The following is a 22,483-nucleotide window of genomic DNA, read 5'->3' as shown; positions in this document are numbered from 1 at the left end:
AAAAACCAGTAGCCACGGAAAATGACTTATTTTATACCCTTGCATGGGATATAACCTTTCCCCTTCTCCCACACATCCTATATATAACTTAGTGTGGGCATGCTTTCAAGGGAAAAAGCACATTGGCTCTTATTATTCGTTAAATAGTTAAGCTTACATGCAGAAATAAGCAGTCTGTTAGAAGTTCCTTGCATTATCTAATCACTTTGTGTAGTTGGAGGTGTTTAGCACTGACGTCCTCCTCTACTGGAGTTGCAATCTGCATGATCTGTCCAGAGATCGCTCCTCTTTTCTTCAGAGAGGACCAGAGTTAACATATCATATGCATCAGCGTAGAGTCGCAGCTCTTGACTGTAGACAGAATACTCCATCTTGCTGTGAGTCAGTTGCTTCCTTGGCGGAGTGTGGAAAAATGACACCTGTGTAGGTTGAAGTTAGGGGAAAATGAGAGAAGAGCAGATAGAAACTGCTCACTGCTGCAGCTACATCCAGAATCGTGTTGGTCCTCCTATCAGAGATTTGTAGCTCTCTACAGTTTGGTGTAACAAATTGTTTAGGAAAGGCTGAGCTATCTCTATCTGTAGGCATTAGGTCAGTAAGTTGAGATTTTGGAGATTATCATCACCTGGCATTTTCTTAGGGCTCTTCTCTCTTTTAACCAGGAAGATTACACAGGTTGAAGAAAGTGAAGTGAAACCTTTGTGAAAGAAAGCAGAGGCTAATCAGCTGTTAGGGTCTTTTTTTCCTCTCTTTTTGAAACCATGGCACTTGGGCCAGGGATGTAAAGTTTAAGCTTTTAGCTCCATTCCAGAGTTTGGATTTTTTTGAGACACTGTTTCACTATATAGCTCTTGCTGGCCTGGAACTCACTATATTGCCCAGACTTATCTGGAACTCTGAGTCTTCCTGCTTCAACCTCTTGAGTGCTGGGATTATAGACATGCGCTAGCATCCCTAGCTGTTCCCTTGATTTCATTTACTTATTTTGAGGCCGGGTCTCAGTAAATTGCTAAGTGCCCACCCTGGGATCAAACTTAGGCTTCACAGTCTCAGCCTCCCAGAGTGCTGGGATTATAGGCCTGGGCCGCCATGCCCAATTCTGCCTTGTTGCTAATAATTGTTTAGGACATGGTTGGACTTTAGTTACTTTCAATTTTCATGGGTGCACATAGCTTAGTTTCACTTTTACATTTTAAGTTGATGTCTTATCTGCTGCCCCCCTCTGGTAGCCGAAGTGTTGATTGATGTGTGAAATGCTGCTTGGTTCTGATGTCTCTGTATGGTGGCATTAGTATGTAAGCAAAAGAACTAGGGGTTGTAGTGACCTAGAAAAAAGTTTAAAAGTAATTTTCAATGTGGTATATGCTGGTAAAACTGGTGATTTTACTGTGCAATGACATCTGTGCCCCTTTTCTCAGCTGATTCATTAAGACTCAGGGATCAGATGATGGGAATAGAATGGAAAGTTAACTGAAAGCATTAGATGGTGCAGCTTTGTGAATTACCACTTTCCCATAAGCTTTGATAGAGTTCATAAAGTGGTGTTCATTCTTTGTATTTTAATATATTTGTCTGTAACACTCCAAAATAATTTTTGGCCCATTTTATTTTAAAAATCTTTCTGTTGGCCACCTTTGATTCCCCCCTAATTATAGTATGCCACATCAAGGGCTTTTGAACTGGAGTGATATTTATCTTCGTGTGCTTTTTGAAAAGGTGGCATCTTTAGAAAAGTTACTCCTCCAGTGGGTTCGTCTCAGTCTGGACCAGGTAAATGAGAGATGCTCTGTTTCTTTGTTGCAGACATGCCGATTTTTGGTCTCTGTCCAGCCCATGATGACTTCTACTTGGTGGTGTGTAACGACTGTAATCAGGTTGTCAAACCGCAGGCATTTCAATCACACTATGGTAAGTGCTTAACCATCTAAAAACCACTGATAGAAGGTAAAAAGTAAAGCAGGATTAAACTGAAGGTCATTGATTGCCCAGGAAGGACATAATAGCTCCCCTCACAGGAAATGGGCTGATTTATAGAAAGGGCTGATACCTGTCAGATGTCGAATATTTTCTAATTTTTATTGAAAAGGGGATTCACATTTTCTGGTTTTTAACCTAAGTTAGGGAAAGCATGTTTTATAAAATCTCTCTCGAAATTCTCTATCACTGTAATTACAGATTCATTTCCTTCTTAGGCCCCTATAGTGAGTTCAGTGGGTTTTAAAAATTAACTTACACATTGTAGAGGTGTAAAGACAGCCTTTATTTTTAAAGTTTCAAGTTATTTCCTCATTGCTCTTCCAAATTCAGGCCTGAAACAGTAACAGTAGACTTTTCTGGAGTGGGTAGAGAAAGCATCTCAGGAGGCAACTTGGATCTGAGCCCTAAATGAGAAGGGCGGCCCAGGCAGTGATCTGGAGTCAGGGCCTGCCATGCAGAGGAAGAGCCAGCTCCCAGGCCTGGGAGGCCAGTGCTCCTGGGGCTTAGTAAAGGGAGGGAAGGACTGCCAGAATCCAGCAACAGGAGGCAAGAAGGAGCCTCACTGCCAGGCCAGCATGAAGAGCAGCATGGAACATTGGAGGGTTTCATGTAAGGGAGCAGTATGGCTCCATCTGGTTGATTTGCTAAGAAGAGAATTGGAGAGAAGAGGAAAAGCAGTCTAGAGGCAGGAGATGGCCAGGAGCAGGGGCCACTGCATAGTGGGAAGATGCATGGGTTTATATTGGGACTGCTGTTGTCTTAAGAGTGACTGCATCAGAATCAACAGCCCATCCTTTACCCCAAGGAATAGAATGCGCCTGACTTTTAATCATGAAAAGGTCCTGTGAGCAGCTGCCTCTGGGGAAAGCATCCATGTGAATACAAGGATGAATAATAAGTTGCCATCTCTCTGCTTGTGATTGTCAGAGGCTCACGTTAGAAGTTTGCCAAGTAACTATAAGAACTACAGTTTAGGGGTTTTTTTTCCTTCCTTGAGCAAGTTATCCTATCTTGTTTTCCTTTTTTATGATGCAAGGATGATAATAATTTCCTGAGTGTACTGACCTGGAATAACGTCAGTAAGCCCTTAATACAAAGACTAGCACATAACAGACATGGGAAATAAGGGGACAGAAGATGGATGAAGCTGTAGCCCTAGATAGGAAGGTGCCTGAAGTCATAAAGTAGTTAGGACCTTAAGAATGAGAAGGCACAGATTACTTCCTAATGCGTCTCTAAGCAGCATAGTCTTAAAGAAAGCAGTATTATCATTTCAACATTAAAATGAGTTATAGCTACTTTTCCCCAGTGTTTAACCACAGACTGTATGTCCATTGTAGAAAACGTAGAGAATATTTGTCTAATGATCTATAATCCCCTAACATGGGAACCATTTTAATGGAAATACACAGAGGCTGCCATATGTGACTGCACAGTTTGTATGCTGAAAAATCATATTTGGTGGCCCCAGAGTGGCAACAGGGTGACATGAGGATGCTAAGAGGCAGGAAATTCCAGGCTGTCGGAGACAAGCCACCCAGAGCCATTTCTGGGCAGAGCACACTCGGGTAAGCCATGTGCAAAGGCAGCCAGGCAGCTCCCAGGTCTGGCTGCCCATCCGAGTCCCCTGCCCTTCGTGTGTCGGGGGAGACGTGTTGCAGATTGTGGAAAGCCAAGCTGATGTGACTTAGTAGTACTTCAGAGAATTGATCCGTAGAGCGCATTAGAAGGGAAGCGTGAGAGGAAACATGAGGTGTTACTTCTTTCTGGACACTGTCTTAGCAGACAGACCCTCCGTCGCCTCTTAGCGGAGGACTTCACAGTGTTGACTGTACATTTTTATGGAGGTTTGGGATATCCTTTTTCCCTCTCAAATATCACTGTTGAAGTAGGGAAGATGTTTTAAAATCGTATTTCTGTTAGTCCATAGCGCAGTGTGACTGACAGCCACTGGGAGAGGGGAAATGTTAAGGAAGAAAGAGGAGAGCATTGTTGGCAGGAAGATAGGGGCCAAGTGCCTGCTGCGGGCTTCTCCTGGGGCGGGCGAGAGGACCTGCTTGGAGGCCTCAGTGATGGATTGCTGGTGGGTAGGGGCAGTGAGTAAGTTCATGAAGGAGAGGCAGGTGCCTTGTGACCCTGGAGTGAGGAGAGGTGGGAGGTCTCAGTGCTGCCACTGTCTCTTCTAGGTTTTTTGTTTGTTTTTGTTTTTGGTACCCGGGATGGAACTCACGACCTGGTGCTTGCCAAGCAGGCACTTATGCCACTGAGCTAAATCCCTGGCCCCTGTCTCTCCTAGTTTTGAGGACTGGTTGCAATAAGGAAGAGTATTTATGGAAACCTTGCCCTTTTTTGATGGAAATGTTAGAAGGGTAATTTTTGTGTTCTCTTTTTCTGTAGGTAATAATAGTACAAAACGTTGCTTACATTCAGAATCTTAAGTGGCTGTTACAGTCTGTTTGCTAAGGTTCAGAAGCTCCTGGACTTTTTGTTCCTGTAAACTCACTGTAATTTGAGAATTCCAGGAGTCAGAATTGTGTTTAATCCATCTAAACTTCCAAACACCCCTGCTGCCAGGAGCAGCACTGCTGCCAGGAGCTTTTGTCTGCCTGGTCATCAGGCTGAAGGCCAGCATCGCGGGAAGGGTTTGTGTGACAGGTCCCTATCCAGGAAATGGGCACTGCTCAGAATTTGAAGTTCTGCACTGTCCAGACTGAATTTGCACTGGTTGGTCATGTACTAAAAAAAAAAAAGTTGGTTGATCTATATTGTGTAGGTTGGGGTATTAAGAACTACCTACCTGCCAGGGGTGGGGGGACTATGCCTTCTTTTTTATTTATTTATTTTTTATAAGCTTCTATCTGAGAGAGACAGAAGGGGTGGCCAGGGGGTTGCCCAACCTTCTTATTGTTTGGTGAAAATGTGTGCATAGTCTTCTGTGAATCCAAATGGTGCTGGCTTTCGTCTGAGACTTATGCACAAATGACCAGTTACTACTATGTAATCTAGCAAAGTTCCTTTAAAAGCCCTGCTGCCAGGTCGGTGAAGGACATTACTGTGCCTTGCAGATGTAAGTTAGTGTTACTGGTAAGGTTGTTATGACCCCATGAAGAGCGTGTTGGCCACAGAACCAGAGGACTTGCTTTATCTTTTTTTTTTTTTTTTTTTTTTTGCTAGCAGGCCACCTTTTGGGGAAGTAATGATTAACCAAATTTCCATTTCCTCAGTGATAGCCAGCGACTAGTGTGGTTTCGGCATTTCCAGGTTTCACAGTCTGATTGCATTCATAGTGTAGCTTGCTTGCTTTTTGGAATCTGCATCCTAAGCGCTGTGTTTTCTTGATGTTGTTTTCATGTTTTGCAATATTCTAGCACACCTTATGTTTCTCTTCAGTTACTCAGTGTTTTAAGGGCAAGATGTTTCTTACTGATAACTGCAGATGTAGAAATATAATCAGAATCAATGGATCCAAAAATACGCCACACATCTGAATCAAGGGAGCTGTCTATATGTGCAGCTGCCCAAGAGCCACTGCCAAGGTGCCTGTTCTGATCTCTTGGGGGGAGGGACCCCTATTACATTCTTTTTTTTTTTTTTGGTACTGGGATCGAACTCAAGACCTCACACTTGCCAGGCAGGTGCTAAGGCCGCTGAGCTAAATCCCCAGGTTCCTGGCTGCATTCTGACTCAAGTGTTTCCCATCTTGCAGGGATAGCAGCAAAGGAGGTCCCTATTTTTTTTAAAGACTAGTTTTTAAATCCTTGAATAATGCACCAGCAGTGTCACATTAATTGCTTTTTATCTGTCTATCTATTTATTTTGGTTTTTCGAAATAGGGTCTCATGGTGTAGTCCAGACTGGCCTTAAACTCACTATGTAGCCCAGGCTTGCCTCAAACTCATCGCCATCCTCCTGCTTCGGCCTCTGTTATAGGGATGGGCCACTATACCTGGCCCACATTAATCGCTTTAGAAACTTCTAAGAATGAAGGATTGCAAGTATCGCAGGCAAGAAGCACCATTCTATAGAAATTAGTTAGTGTTGGTCCTGTGTTGCCGAATCACATAGACCATATGGGTCTGTTTACATATTCGCTCTGGTCCTGGCAGCAGAGGACAGTGTGGGGTTGGAGCCAGTGAGTTGCCCTGAGGTTGATGTTGAGAGCCTTCGGAGCTCCGGCCTGCATGCACACTTGCCACGCCCTGTGCTCCACTATTGTCACTAGGTTTGTGAATGAAGAGTGCCCTAATTTTCCTCTCTTTGACTGTTCGTTACGCAGACAGAGCAGGGTGATCTTATGTAGAGGAAGTAAATGAGTGACATTAATTCAGCTTGGACAGAGAACACATTCAGAATCTCGATAATTAAAACCCTACTCAAATGTCAGCTGAAGAAATGTTATCTTAGATTAGCTGGGCTACACCACTGTTAATCTTTTGAGTCAGTTTCCAAGCAGGGTATAGTAAGTAGTGACATTTGACTCACCCATCTTTCCCAAAGTTAGTCAAGCTTTAAAGCTTTCTGACAACTCTACATTTTTTAAATCAAACCAGTTTTATTTAAATAAATCTATTTACAAAGAAAAGCTTACCAGTGTTTCACACCTGGTTGTTCATGCCTATAATCCCAGCACTCAGAAGGCTGAGGCAGGAAGATCACTGGGTTTGAGGGCAGCCTGGGCTACTTAGTAATTTCAAGGCTGAACTACATAGGGAGATCCTGTCTTAAAAAAAAAGAAGAAGAAAATCTTATCACCATGGTAAAGTTTGCTTATCACAGTGTTGTTTACTATCAAAAATATAAGTATAAAGATACATCTGTGCCCACGCTCTGGCTCTGCTCCTGAGGCTGCTTGCGTTGTTTGGATACTGGTGATCGTACATAAGTAGTCACAGCAGGTCTTACCACTCATAGTGTGGTATTTTATCCCACAAATAGAGGGAGATTTGAAAAGGTGTTGGGGTACATTGCACTTGTAATTTAATATAAGGAATGTTTTGGGACACATCGGCTTTAGCTGTTGAGTTTAGTTGCCTTTTGATGCTGAAGTGAAGACCAAGCTTAGCCCTAAGAAATACCAGACTTAGGAAGCAGAATTCCAGGTTGGTGGGCAGAAGCCCCACGGAAGACAAGTCTCCCCCCCCCCCCCCTTGTTTAGCAGTCGCCGTTACACTGACTGGTCCTCCTGGAGTGGCATTCGAGGGTGCCTGCAAGACCTCAGGTGAGATTTCTGCCCCGCGCAGATCTCTTTTCCTAGATGGGAGGGATCGTTGCTGTGTGAAGGCAGCTTGCCCAGAAGCTCTGCTGTGATCTTATAGCTGTCTCTACTTGCACATATTGTGATTCGTATAAAACCAACAGCCACAAACATGTCTTAGACCTAATGTTCCTGGGTGTGTATTTTTTTTTGTCTTTTTCATTTTTATCAGTACCAGGGATCGAACTCACGACCACCTGCTTGCAAGGCAGGTGCTTGTGCCGCTGAGCTAAATCCCCAGCCCCCTGGGTGTGTATTAAAGTGGTTTTGATTCCTTTAGATGCCAGCATAAATGAAAATGTCATTTTCATCAGAGGATGAGTAAAAGGTGTTTTTTTGTTTGTTTGGTACTGAGGAACTGAACTCATGATCTTGGGCTAGCCAGGCAGGCATTTGTGCCGCTGAGCTAAACCCCAGGCCCCAGGATGAGTAAATTATCCATGAGAAATAACTCACAGTTTTTAAGCTTAATTGATTTCAAAGACTGTTAGTGAAAAGATAAATTTTACTTTGTGAGATCTGATGGGCTGATCTTCATTGTTGATAACATTTTGCCTGGTAATGACCAGCAATTGTCATCATAAAATTAAGTGATTTTGTATCACAGAGCAGAGATACTGCTATTTAGTAAGGAATGTATAACCTCTCTTCTTTTGCCATTTGATTGACTTAGATATGGGAAGTAACAAGGTTATTTTCTGAATGAGTTATTTTATTTCACTTTAGGTTTTAGATTTTAAAAAATACTCTTTTTTTTTCTTTCAACTATGTTAAGTTTGGAGACTAAGTTTTTAAAGTCCGTGTCCTTTTCTACTTTGAAACATTCTGTGATAATCTTTTTAGGATTGGAACTCACTTAAAAGTCCACAAACTAATAATGACTTTTAATGGTATTTGATGATTTATAAAGCACTTTTACACATATCATCTCATTTCCTGTTCTTCATGAATGGATTTTATTCCTGGTTTACAAATGAAAACCCTAAATTAAATTTTGTTCACACAGATGAAAGGTACCAAGCCACGTTTTCTGGTTATTAATCCCTATTTCTCTTCATATAATAAGGACAGATGGAGTTAAAAGAAAATCTAGAGAGGATATAATGAATTCCGCATGTCACAAAACTATCATTAACAGCAGATGTTCAAGTTCAGGTAGCATTGTAAAGTTTGCCTGGAGTAGCTGGATCAGCACTGTAATCCTGTTACATCAGAAAGAACATTTTGAAGACGTGACAGTATGCAGACGCATGATTTAGCATAGTCAAATTTCTCTGTGGTGTGTTGTGCTCTTTTAAACCCTGAAGCGTAGTAACTGTCCTGAGCCAGAGTTGGTTCTGTTTTGGAGTGAACTAGAGTGCATTGAGTAGCTTCTCTAGAGACATGGTTAGTGTACTTGCCTCTGTGGCCAGTATGGACTGAAGCCTGTGCACAGAAGCTTCTCTCGCTTCAGAGACCCATGCCAGACTTTTCTTCAGCAGGCAGAGGTGAGCCAGGCACAGAGCTCTTAGAAATGAGGGTGATGTCAAGGTGGACTTAGTTTGTTTACTCTTGAGGGAAATTCCAAATGGGTGGTTTGACATAAAGCTTGTCACTTAGTAATACAATGTGAAATGAATACAGTGAGTTCATATTTTTCTTTGTGATAAGTTGAGTAGTGTTAATTAAATTTTTCAAATTATCCAGTAGCACCAGATAAAGAACTGTTCTTTCCCCAGCTAATATAATTTTATCTGTATTCCTTAGTTGTATAATAAACAGGAGACTATAAACTGATGTTACTCATATCATTTGGAGGGGCAAATTTTCAATTTCTGGTTATGAAGTACATTGATTTTTCTTTTTATTGTTATCTGTGCCTTTATTAATGTATGTGCCTTTGCTTTAAAAGAAATTAAACAAGCTGGGTCTGGTGGTACTGCCTGTAATTCTAGCAGTCTGGGAAGCTGAGGCAGGAGGATTACAAGTTTGAGTCCAGCTCAGGCACTGCAAAAAAAAAAAAAAAAAAAAAATCAGCGTGGTATGATTCAAGTCTTTAGCAAATATCTGTTGGGTACCTGTTGTATCCCAGACATTTCTCTCTGTACAACGAGAAAAAAGGTCAGTGTCTCTGATTTCATATGGCTAGTATTCTGACTGGGGAGGGTGGAGAGTTGAAGATGAAATAACTGAGATAAGATTATTTCAGAAGTGGTACATACTAGCAACAGTGTGAGGAAGAATGGCTGGGGCAGGCAACTTTGGATGAGGGTAGTCAAAGAAAACCTGTGCCAGGAGTTATGGTAACTGAGTTCATTGAGGAAAAGAGCCTGCTGCCCGAAGAGCTGGAGGAGGAGGATTGCTTCACATAGACGAAGCAGCAGGTGTACAGACCCTGAGGATAGAGGAACAGTGAGAGCTGTGTGCAGAGCAGGCTTGTGGATGAGGTTGGGAAGGGAGCCTGTGCCAGGCGAAACAGCCAGCCTGCCGGCCTTAGAGGGAGTCAGGACTTAACAGGGCAGCTTCGCAAGGTCTCCGGGGGATTCCACACGAGCAGCTGTCACCGACTGAGTGTGATTGCCATTGGGACATGGTGGGCAGACATGGGGGGGGAATGAGGAGCTACTGCTGGGCAGCAGGTACGGTGAGGGGAGAGTGGGTGGAGAGGGAAAGCTTAGGCTCGGTGTGGCAGCTGGGCCTCGGAGGGCTGGGCCGACTTGGAGTCTGCACCGGAAGTACAGAACCAGCATGGCTGGCGGGTGGCCGGGCTTTGGCTCAAGCAGCCAGATGGATTTCCTTTAGCTTATAGACGAGGAAATTGTTCTTTTGGTTTGTTTATGGGCACATTTTTAATGAGGTACATTGACCTGAATGATAAGCCTCAACGTGTTACATTCAGTCTTTAGACATTTTCTAAAAATTGTCGAGGTAGAAAAACAATTATTTCAATAATGCCACATTTGGGGTTATTTCTTCTTTTTATTTTTTATTTGGTTTTCAGCAGAGGAGTAACCTAGTCATAAAAGCCACGAAACAAAAGAGAATGTATGTACTTTCCTAGGACTTTTCATGAGCTCATTGGTTAACAAGAATTTATTGAAGGCCAGAGCCATAGCTCTGTGGCAGGCACTTGCCTAGCAGGTATCATAAGGCCCTGCACTCTGTCCCTACTCCATCAGAAAGGTTTCTGATTTTTAAAAAGTGTGTTTTGGCTTGCTATTATTACTGAAGTAGTGATGTGCTGCACATTATAAAATAGTGAGCCAGCGGTAGAATTACAGTCTGATATATGTATATGCCCCTGGAATGGTACTGAACTCTGGACTGCACAGTATTTACCCGCAGAATTTCCCCTCACACAGGAAAATTAATTTGTTAAAAATTTCCTTTCTTCGAGGCTGGGGATTTAGCTGAGCGGCATTAAGCGCCTGCCTTGCAAGCAGGCAGTTGTGAGTTCGATCCCCGGTACTGATAAAAAGAAAAAAGACCAAAAAAAAAAAATTTCCTTTCTTCATAATCTATCTTTAACTATCTTGCATATTAATGTATGCTGTCTCTATTGATGCTGTTATTTTATTTTGGTTTTTAAGACTGCATAGTATTCTACTTTATGAATGTATTTTAATTAATTTAACCAATTGTATATCAGTGGACATTTAGATTTTTAGTGTTCCATTTCTATCCCCTGGTACTGGGGATTGAACCTAAGGTCTTGGCACTGAGTTACATCTCCAGCCTTCTCTCCCCTTGTTTGAAATTTTGCAACAAGGTCTCTCACTAAGTCACCCAGGCTAAGTTGGAGCTAACTCCTGCTTCAGCTGCCAGGAGTGCTGGGATCCCAGGCCTGTGCCACCACACCACCTTAGTGCTGTTTCTGTATGCATTGCTTTTAAAAGAGTTTCCTTCTATCGAGTTTCGTCACATATGTCAGCGTATTGATTGTCTATGTGAAGACTCACACAGTAAATTAATATTTTTTAGACTGACGTATACATAATTGATATGTACCAGCGTCACTTTTATCTTGTGTGCTAGAGAAATTACAAACTGTTGTAGAATAGCTGTGCTTCAGATACCAAAGAAATATTCAAGATAAAAATCTGCATTTTAGTTATAGTTGCTGAAAAAGGGGTTTTTGTTACCGTCACTTTTCTGGGTTAATTTGTGTGTTGACAGAGACACATACCTCCTCTGAACTCTGTTAGGCTGCGGTCTCACACATGACCAGGAGGGGGCGTGTTATGCCGCAGCGCCCCCACCTGGTTTGAATGGCTACTCCTGCCAGCACAGAACCAGGCTGGGAGACGGGCAGGAGGAGAACAAGGCTGGGTTTTGCTGTTTTCCTCTTCATCCCTCATGGTGTGTGTAAAAGTCTTAGTCTTCAGGTTTGTCTACACTTTATTTTCAATAAATAAGCAGTTCTAAAACCTCAAAGTAGTTTTATGTTTGGGAAAAAAATCAGAGAAATTATATCAATTTAAAATAAGTTAAAATACAAACAGAAAGCCCCTAATTACCCAAGATAGAGCTCTTAATTTTTGCTTACTTCAAATCAGAAATACTCTTTGGAATTAAATATATTTCCTTGCTCTCATTCTCGATATTTTAAGCTGATTGTTGGGATTTCTGGTGTGATAAGTCATAGTTGCGTGAGAGATGCGATGTGGTTTGGCCAGTGCCCAGTGTGCTTTCTCCTGTGCTGTCCTCAGGCGTGCCACCTGCTCCCAGAGGGCTGAGCCCAGCAACCACACAGAGTGACACAACCAGAGTGGGAGTACTTGGTGCAGCACCAGAATTGCATGTTGCTTAAATTGTTGTTCACCTCCCTCCATGGTGAATTTTTATAAGAAGGTATTAAACCTGTTTCTTTGTGGATGTTTTGATTAGCACTACTATGCTAAATATACAGTCACATTTTTATGTAAGTACATAAATGTAACTTTCACACATGCACACAGTTGTGTTCCTCAGCACGTTGAGTTAGCTACCTTCTACATTTCTCTCATGCCCCTAACTGTAAGGCACAGGCAATCGTGAGTTTCATTAGTAGGAGCTTTTGGTGATAGTTTTACGGAAAATGGGTCCTGTCACGTGCGCTTCGGTGCATGCGTACTCAGCGGTTCTGCGTGGAAATTGTGCTGGCCGGCACAAGTCCCCTCTCTTTAGTGGTAAGAATTCCTAAGCTGTGGCCGAACTGCAGCTTCCTCAGCCAGGGATCTGTGGACATTTGTTTTGTTTTTCACTTTCTGTCTCCTGTGAACAAAACAGCAACACGTCCCCCACCCTGTGTTCCTGTGCCAGCCCTGTAGAAAGTTTCTCTACCAGAAGTAGGTGCTATATTCATTTTTGTAAGCTTCTATTTACTTTTCTAAAGCCTCTTTCAGTGTTCCTTATGTCACCCATATGGTTAATTTTAATTTGATTTTGAAGAAAATTTTTCAGAGAAGCACAAACTTTTTAAAAACTACTACTATAGCACATGTCTTCTAAAACTGGATAATATTCCAAAATGAGTGATGATTTAAAAGAAATATTCATATAAGCAATTACAGGCGCTTCATGCTGTGTGGAGTTTACGTTAGGGAAGAAGCCTAATTCTCTTGAGCCAAAATTCTTGTCTGAAAAATTTGGAGCCTCCCACAAGGTAACATTTGTGGGTGAAATTAACCATAGGGCCAAGGAAAAACTATGACTGATTTTATTTCTGATCTTACCATCTTCTTTGCAGTTTGTGCAATTGGTTGCCTTTTGACAGTGTTCCTTTTTTGTGTAAAAGAATGACTTGGTTCAGGTCAGACCAGGGTTCGCACGAAGCCCGCATGAATCAGGCCTTACAGAGACATTTTGTTTGTCTGCTGTATACACGTGAGGTGCAGCTGAGTCCTGAGGGCCCATCCACTGTGAGAGCAGACGCCTGCCTGCCGCAGAAGGCCGCAGCCCAGCATGTGCTCTGAGGTGCTGTCCCATTGAAACTTCATCGCCCACCTCTCCTAATCCATCCTGAGTGCCTAATGAGCACTGGATAATAACAGAGCAACGTTTCTTGGTGAAACTAATCTGATTCTGGACAGCAAGCTTCCAGGACCTCAGCTGAATGAATTGTTTGGTATTTCCAAGTTTGAAAATACTTTCTTCCCCTTTCATGTGCTCCTTGGCAGCAGGTAAGGAATGTTAAAGCTCCTGTAAGTGCCAATTAAGGCCAATTATAACTCTCCTGGCCTGCTGAGACAGTGAAGTGGGGTTAGTGAGGCTGGTGTGTCTGTAACATGGAGAACTGGTTACTACTAGTGCTGGGAACACAGTGTTCCACCACTGCCAACAGTGTGTTGCCCTGCAGAGCAGTGGCACCTCTTCTGCTTCTCAGGACTTCAGTTTGGGAAATCCCAGGATTTGTAGGGGATTTGACTAATTTTTGTAATGAACCTCTTTCTGATTTACTGTGATTCTGCTGTGATTCTCTTCAAATGATATGTAATCTCCAGGCTTTCCTTGGTTATACTCACGGTACAGTTGGTGAACACTAAAGATGTGCTAGGCATTGCATTCCATGCCAGCTGCTGGTCAAGACGAGTCTCTTCCTCATTGGCTATTCCCCGGAAGTCCAAGACTCTATAGACTGCAAGTTGACTGCACTCTACCTCTCTCCCCAACTTCTCACTGCCCCATAGTTGCTGCTGAGTTAACTCATTCATGTGATTATTCTTTAGGATTCTCTCTGCGCAAGAGTAAAATTTCTGTGTGCAGCCATTCAAACTATGGCCAGTGTGATTTTTGATCTGCAAGGCACATGGGTGTTACTCTATTACAATGATGTTTTAGTTTATAACCTTTTCAGTATGATAATTTTTGTAGGAAAAAAGAAATATGATCACAAACACATAACCTAAATAAGAGCAATCATTTTTAGGTTTAGTATCAAAATCTTATTTGGATAGAATATTAACATGATTTAAAGAAAATAATACTTTCTAAGCAGAACAATTTGCTTGTACATTTTATTCAGGACATTGAAAGAGGCATGTCTGAGTTTTTAAAACTTCCATCTGAGCTGCTTTATTTCCAGTTTTTGTGCCTATATGTTTAGTGTATGAAATTATATTTTCCTTGTCTACCACATATCCCTTTCCTGATGTGAATGTTAAAAATAAGTTTGAATTATTTCTTTTTATATATAAAATCAAATGTAATTATATGTAGTTAATTTTTTGTGGTGTTTGAGAACATTTGCTAAAGGTCAATGTGATTTTTTTCTGGGATTACAGAACTTTCTTCCTGAAACTGTCTGGATTCGCAGGTTCTCATGACTTCCCCCTTACTAGTGCTCACTGTGCTTAGAAGGAACAGCAGAGAGGCTTGTGCTGGGAGCCCTGGAAAGACTCCAGTGGCTGGTCTGAGTGCAGGGGTATGGGGCCGGGGCTTGGCCTGAGAAAGACCTTTCATTCCCAGTCTGTTTTGTGATTGATGGCTTCATGGAGCTTCTTCAGATACCCCTGGGGAGTAAACAGTAATACTGAGACCTGTTACATTCAGATTGTGCAGAAAGGAACTTTTCCCTAAAATCCTTATTTCTGCTTTTGAATTAACTTTTGAAAAGATTGGGGAGAACTATCCCTGCCCTATGCTCCTAAGATCTGCTTATGGCTCATCCTTTATGTACTTCTAGTGTGTTACAGGAGCCACTGTAGTTGAGCATGGCTGAGGTTGTGACAAATGTGGGAGATGGGCCAGGTATGGTGGTGCAAATTTGTAATCCCAGCACTCAGGAGGCTGAGGTAGCAGGACCCTTGTGAGTTCAAGGCCAATCTCAAGTGATATCGAGTCCCTGTCTCAGAAAGAAAAAAACAGAAATCTGGAAGATGGGTTCAGTACTTCTTGGTCTAAGCATCACAGGCATGTTGGAATGAGTGCCTGCTGTGAAAACAAAAGCAGTGCTGCTACTGTTCCTATGTTTCAGAGTCGGGTTTAGAATCTATGTCTGGTCCACTCTAAGCCATTTCCCATGCCTCCAATCTTTTCCTTATGCTTTCCAGGTAAAATAATTTCCACGCATATAACTCATGCTTTTGGCAGATACTCTATGTAGGGTGATAGGGTTCTGTACTCTTTCCCCTGCCCCCTTTTCACATTTAGAAGTGTCTGTTGTGGTCTGCAGGCATCTGAGCTGCTCATTATTATTCAAACCTAGATCAGCTGGCAGTATCTCTGTGTCTTTTTGGCAGTGAGATTTGTCTGTTGACAGGAGGAGGAAGTCCTTGTCAAGTGGGCAGGGTGATAGTGCTGAGATAGGTAAGAGACTGGCCAGCAAGACACTTTAAAAGGAACCACTTAGAGCAAATTTGGATCAAAAGCATAGAAAATCCTCAGCTTTAGTCTTCCAGTGATCAAACACTAAATTTTGGTGAGGCAGCAATATGTGAAATGATACATATTTTGAAAATATGCAGACAGTGGATCAAGGTTTGTGTTACTAGATGTAGAAGGAAAAGTGTGTATTGCAAACTTTTTTTAAGTTTAGTGAGCATAGATAGTGTATGGGAAATAAAACACAGAGAAAGGCTGTTGATATTTTAACCTTAAGACTTCTAGATCTTCTGAGACATAAAATGTAGGTTTTATAATTAATTGTGTAAATTTTCCTATCTACTTGGCAGTAGCAGTGCCACTTTAAAGGTATTCAGAAAAATTAGGCTGTCAGTCATTCACATTTTACCAGGTTAGATCTATAAATTCCGGGCTCCTCCAGTTCTGGCAAATTGCCTTTCAAATGGAAGGATTCATTTACACCGGCCAGGACGCCTTGTATGACCATATTAGATGAAATTAGACTCCACCCCCTGTTTTCTGTTGATCTGCCAGGACCTTTGTAATTCAAGTGCTTTTTACAGTAGTAGCAAATGTTACATAAGCCCAAACATGGAGCATATTTGGAGTTGGTGGGCAGACTCAAACCATGATGCAAGCCTGCAGTAGCAAGTGTGCACTGAAGCACAGCCGAATTCTGTGAATGGAAGGTAACAGGACGCCTCTCCAGAGCAGCACTTCCTCTGCGCAGGAGCTGAAAGCTCCACTGGGTGAGTTTTCCAAGGCAGTTTCCAGAGGCTGGGCTTGGCTAGGGGCCCAGCTGGGGATGAGCCCACAGAAGAAGGTGGGTTAGGGCTTGCTAACATTATTGCAGGGCCGAGGAGAGTTGAGAAGAGTTTATGCAGGCCTCTTTCCGCCTGCCCAGCAGTCTTCCTGCCCTGCCAGCAGGCCTAGAGGGCTGCACTGCTCACGGCGGGGGAGGGAGGCAGCTCTGGAGAGTGGAGGTGGGGGATCAGCGTAGGTAATCGCAGCAAGACGGATTAGCTGCTGCAAGCTGTCCACAGGAGCCATTCTGAAATGTCATTTGAGCTATCTGGCCAAAGTTCAAATGCAGACGAGTTTGCTATTAACTCAACAAAATGCTGAGGTTTGCACCAAACAGTTCCCGTATCTCAAAGTGGAGCACGTTGGTCACATCGGTCTCTAAAAATGGAGGAGCACTGTAATGCTCTTTAACTGTTTTTTTTTTTTTTAAATCTTGTGGTAAGTGAGGTTTTATGACAGGCAGTTCGCAGTGTTTCCTGTAGAATGTGTTTGAAAGCTGTTTTGTCAGATACTTCAGATCTACAGCAAAGTTTCAAACAGAACGCTGTCAGGAGGAAGAGCAACTTGAAAATGCAGTCACCATAGGCAGTCATTCAGTGATATAAATAAAGTGTATGAAAATGTAAGTATGGACCAACAACCAGAAAAGACAGTTTTTTTCCTGATGCTGTGAAGGTGGCCTGTGGAGCCCAGCCCACTCTTCACCTATCTCATGCCTTCTGTCTTCATGCAGGAAGTGAGGTGACAACTGAGTTCTGTCACTGGATTCGAATTTCATGCCGCCTGCAGTAATGAGCTTAACTGTGTGGTTTTTAACTGGGGTTGCAACTTAGCTCTCTAGTTGCAGGATTGTAAACAAAAATCAGTCTTAAGCCTTTAATCACATGCTATTGATTATGATTTTTTAAGAATTCTTGTCAAGTAGTTTTAATTTTGCTGTTTCTGGTTTCATTTTTGCATGTCACTTCTGGTGTTTTATTTGTTGACATCCTCAGCCTGCAGGTAGAGCAGATAACTGTCTCAAAAAAAAAATGCTGTAAACTCATTGAAAACATTGGTGCTGTTAATTAATTAACCAGTCATTCCTTATCAACAGAGTGCTCAATGAGAGAGGTCTTGTAGCCTAGCTCTCAGTGTGATGTTCTTGTTACTACCTTGTTCAGTATCTTTGGCTTTTCTCTCTCCCATCCAGAGTGAGCTAATATGAAAAAGGTTGCAAAACTTGGGGATGGAGGAGCAGGGATTGTGATGGACAGCGTTCCTGGTAGGTGGTACTGTCATGCTGTCATGCTGACATGCACCTGGGAGCTCCTGCTCCAGGGAGATGGGAATCCCTGTCCATGTTCCTGCCCAGAGTTTGAGTTTTAAAAAACAAACAAAACCATGAAACTCCTCGAATTTTGCATTTTCCCAAGTTTCCTTAATTGTTTCTCTCTGCTTGCATGTGTGAAAACTGGGCTGGAGTGGTAAAAGCATTGTTTTGTTTTAACACTTTGTGCATTTAATGGTAGCTCGGAGTCTTGCATTTGGGAAACAGCAGTGACCCGGATGTGAACTATGACTGTAGGTATGCCTCCCCGAGGACGGTGTGAGTGCTGCTTAAATTGCCCATGGTGTGGCAAATTGGGCAGCTGTACTTGTAATAGTAAATTGTTGAATTTGTAGAATGCTTTTCACCCGTAGACAAAAGATTAAATCAAAAATAGCTACAGGCTGGTGGATTTTAGGGTTTATCCACCCCCCCTTTCCAATTCTTGTTGTATGTAAGTACCTGAGAGGTAGCACATTTCACATGATGCAGGGTGGGCAAGAGACAGGGTGCTTACCAATGATGTGCGCCTGTCAGGTAGTGAGTTCACATTTATTTCAGGCAAGGTGATTGATAGCTGTCCTGTCAGCATCATTCCATGATACCATGCTTCCTGAGGACAGCAGAGAAGGCCTCAGGGCTGTTAGCAAAGCAGACATGTCAGCAGTATGCTTTTCACGAGGGGATATGTGTAGTAAGAAACATGACACCAGAATCTCACAGGTGGTATTGTCAGTTTGGTGTGGTAGTTTTGTTCCAAGTAGCAGAAAGGTAGCTGTGTGCGTCCCTGCCTGACTAGAGTCAGATTGTGCGCCTTGGTAACCCTGCAGGAGCTTAGGAAGGGGGCCTTCAGAAAGCCAGCTGGTCAGTCCAACTGTTTAGTCGCCCCCAGGACAAGCTGTTTACGACATTGATTACAAAGGAGAGACATTAGACTCCCAGCCATGGAAATGACGATCATTTTTTTTTTAACCCGCTTGTCCTTCCATATGTTTTAGTAAATATAGGGTTGTTTTTATAAATGCACTTTTACGAATGTTCACAGAGCACTACAAGTTAGGCCAGCAAAAGAGGAATACCCCCAGATATTCAGTAAATTTTTTATATTTCTCACATACTTGAAAGCAGAGTTCAGAAGGAACAATCCTCTTGGGAGGAATTCCTGACTGGAAGGTTGTTTGAGGTTGCCATATTTCTGCTCCTTTTTTAGTAACATTATTTACAATCCATTCACGCCTGTCCCCGCCCCCCCTCCCCCCACCAGAGTGGAGCACTCTCCTTCGTAATCTGCCCTTTGTGATCTGCTGGCTCTCAGGCCTACCAGCTGCAATGAGCATGTTACAGTGCTGCCCCGCCTGCCTGCCCGCCCGGAGATGTGGAAATGCCAGGAGATTGTGTTTTAGTAGGGCCTTTATTTTTGTCATAAAGCATGACCTGAGGAGCTTGATAATTCAATTATAGACCTTCGGTGAAAAGTTGTTTCAAGTGGCCCAGTTCTGTAAAGACTTTTTCAGTGTTTGCCTCTTAGCTTTCAACGTAAAGGCACCTCAGCATTGGGAGGAGGAGAAACGCATCTGACAGAGGCAGCAGTTAGAGACTTAATTTGTTAGAACAGCCGTGTTGAAATCATCCTTTTCAGTTAAGACCCTCTAGTGGAAATGGTACCGAGTGCTTTGTGGTAAAAACTTTCTCAGAGTGCCATTTATAACCCACCCAAGCATGCTCTGAGCCACCGCCAGTCCCAGCACTGTCTAACTGTCCTAGAGATCAGCGCTGGTCTCCCCAGTTTGAGGTTTTACTATTCTGGGGACAACCCCACTGGTTTGCTTCCTTTTCAGCAGCTAGATGATACTCACTTTCTTTAGAGCAGTCTCATGGTGTGCCTGAGAAATTTAAAATAGTTCCATCTGAAACAGATTTAAGGTTAAAAGAACTGGTAGGAACAAAGACTAGACTAGGACTGTGCTTAGCCAGAGATGTGGGAGTGCTTTCAAAAAAGAGAAGGAAATTCAAGGAAAATTGACAGCAGTGGAATTAGTGAAGTTATTAAATACCTGAAGTTCTCATGTTCTGATCTTAAATGGTAGGCAAATTTATTTTATTTTTTGAGACAGGGTCTCACTGTGTAGTTCAGGCTGGTTTCAAGCTCACTTTGTATCCCAGGTTGGTCTCAAACTTAGAACGTATCCTCCTGCCTCAGCCTCCCTAGTGGTGAGATTACAGGAATGTACCACCATGAGTTGCTTTGCCAAATATTTTTAATGGTTATTAGGAAAAATATTAACTACTATGTCAAATGCAAGGTCATTGTTGCAGATACTGTGAACAGTGCTCGATTAGACAACATCTAGTTGGCCACGATATTCACTTAGTAAGTAAATAATAGTTCAGACATTAGTCCAAATGATGAAAGATTCAAAATATGAGCCAGTTATGAATAACAAGTTTAGAGGAAACACTGGTGCCGTGCACAGCGGATCTGTAAGTTGAGAAGTGCTGGGAATTAAACAAACAAATGAAGTCTTAATCCCATGTGTGTTCCCTGTCCCGACCTTGGCATCTCTTAAGGGTCACAATCTTTAAGACTGACAGGTGATGTCAGTTGACACTTCATAAGCTGTGCTTGACAGCCTGAAAATGAAGCAGGAGGAGAGTGGCTAAGAGCACAGCCGGACATGAAAACAGCTTGATTAATTTAGTGAAGTGATGATCCAGAGGTTCTAAACTGAGTTTTTGGTGTACACATTGTTTGTTGGGCTGGACCAAAGACTGTGTTGCCTGTGTTTGACTCTGTGTATGAGACTTGAGCACCTAGCTCATGAAGTTGCTCAGGTGGGGTGTGAATTTATGATCCTCCTGTCTCAGTCTCCCGGGTAGCTGGGATTACAAGTGTACACCACCATGCACAGTGGTTTGTATATTATTTTGGCCACATAATATGCTTTATTATTATGCTAATCTTTGTTTTGAATGAGAGTATTAGGTGCTCTTGGAATGGGGCTGTCAGACTACATGAAAATTATACATTATATTATGTATATTTTTGTAAGTCCTTTTTTTGTTGGTTGGTTTTGGCTTTTTGAAACAGCATCTTGTTCTGTACTTCAGGTTGGCCTTGAACTCACTATGTAATTGAGGCTGGCTTCAAACCCATGTTAGTCCTCCTGGCTTAGCCTCCCAAGTGCTGGGATTACAGGGATGTGTCATCACGCCCAGCTATGAAGCCTTTTTATGCAGAGTGCACACTATCCTAACATGAGGGAATATCCAAAACTAGGAGTTTAAAGAAAAGTTGTGGGATTGTAGAAACATTACTTTGATGGTAATTTGACTGTGGCTTCGGGGTCTCCAACTGAATTTGAGACATGATCTTCACCCTATTTCATTGTACTTACAGATCTTCCCGAGCATCTCCTGAGTGTTAACAGGAAAATAAACCGATTTTTTATTTAAGTAAGTTTAGCTTGAATGAATGTCTTTTTGTTTGTGTGATTTGATTAATTGAATTGTAAAAGCTGATCCCCTGACCTCTTGTCTGAGAAAAGGTTAGTATAGACAGTTCATAAGTTAACAGTGGTTAATTTAGGACTTTTCAGCTTTATGATGATGTGAGAACAATACACGGTCATAGAAACCACACCTGAGACTTTGGATTTCAGGCTGGTAGTGTGCAATTGGATACCGTATGGCAATACTTGGAGCTCCCAGCCAGCTGAGCAGTCATGGGCCAGGTGACTTGAGTGCCGCAGTGCAGGACATTGCTAAGGTCCAGTGTTTAGTGGGTGTCACACACGTGCAGGTTCAGCATAGCCCAGGGTTATTGGTATGCGACCCTCTTGTAAGTTGAGGAGCCCTTTTATCTTCCAGCATAACAAGAATACATGATCTAACCCCTTACACATTTAAGAAGCTAACTGAGAGTAAAGATGGTTTGGTTTGTTCAGAAGTGATGTCTGTCTGCGTTGGTAGGCAGAAGGCTTGCCGGTCCAGAAAGCAAGTCTGTAACTATCAGCCCAGCCATCAGGCACATCTGTCTGCTGTGTGATTGTGATTCCAGAACCTCACCATAGTGGGTTGTGGGCCGGAGACTTGGTGACTTGGTGGAAGAAGAGCAGACAGGCTCAACTTGTTGATTGTCTGATGAATGGCAGAGTAAGAATACGGACTCAAGTTTCTCTAAAAGTTGTCGCCCTTTTCAGGTGATGTAAAAGTCGAATATGTTCATTTTACTTTGGTTTCCATTCAGGCTGGTTACTTGGCTTTAGGAAGACTGGAAAGCCAAGCATAAATGAGCGAAACAACCGGAAGTATTGGTTGGGGGTCCACCTCAACCCTATAGGACAGGTATTGCTATCTGCAGTCCTTTGTGGACATGCTGACCTGGGAAGTTAGTATGCCAAGCCAGACAGATTACCCGGAATGTCACTTTCCACCAAAACTCAAAACTCACTTGTCAAGCCATTTTGGAACCCACTAAGGAAGGGGAGGACTCATGCTGGGGCATTTATAGTTCACCTTTAGGATGGAGATTTCCAAATGGCAGATTCTGAATTCCCACCCCAAATTTATCAAAAAAATTGTGACCAGCAGTCTTACATGTTTAGCCTGTGTAGGCAGACTTCCACTATCCTGACCTGCTTTTGCTGAGCCCTTGGGACAGGCTTACTGATTAGGCCTTAGCCCTCTGCTTGTCTGTCCTCTGTGGCACATGGCCCTGCTTTGATGGCACCACTCAGCATGACGGGTCTTAGTGTACTTTCCCTTGGGTACTGGAGTCACCTTCCTGGGTCCACACCCCACCTCTGTGTCCTAATGAACTGTGTTTCTCAAGCACCCCA

At 42.7% G+C, this 22,483-nt stretch overlaps 1 protein-coding gene across 5 annotated transcripts in view; it reads left to right on the top strand.

Annotated features, from left to right (window-relative positions):
* The window catches only part of Atxn7 (ataxin 7), a 148,645-nt gene that overhangs the window by 97,602 nt on the left and 28,560 nt on the right, over positions 1-22,483 (top strand). For 4 of the 5 annotated variants that reach the window (XM_063257139.1, XM_063257140.1, XM_063257141.1 and 1 more), the window contains one exon: positions 1,804-1,908. In XM_063257139.1, the coding sequence (XP_063113209.1) occupies positions 1,804-1,908 (105 nt within the window). Of the gene's footprint in view, positions 1-1,803; positions 1,909-14,390; positions 16,282-22,483 lie in introns of those variants that run through there. The other variant, XM_013143949.3, reaches the window with a different exon arrangement.

Source organism: Cavia porcellus, unplaced genomic scaffold, assembly GCF_034190915.1.
Source record: "Cavia porcellus strain 051 isolate PalLab524CR breed Dunkin Hartley unplaced genomic scaffold, mCavPor4.1 scaffold_10, whole genome shotgun sequence".
NCBI classification, from domain to species: domain Eukaryota; kingdom Metazoa; phylum Chordata; class Mammalia; order Rodentia; family Caviidae; genus Cavia; species Cavia porcellus.
Note: the sequence above shows the minus strand (reverse complement) of the source record. Positions and strands in the feature narration are given on the sequence as shown.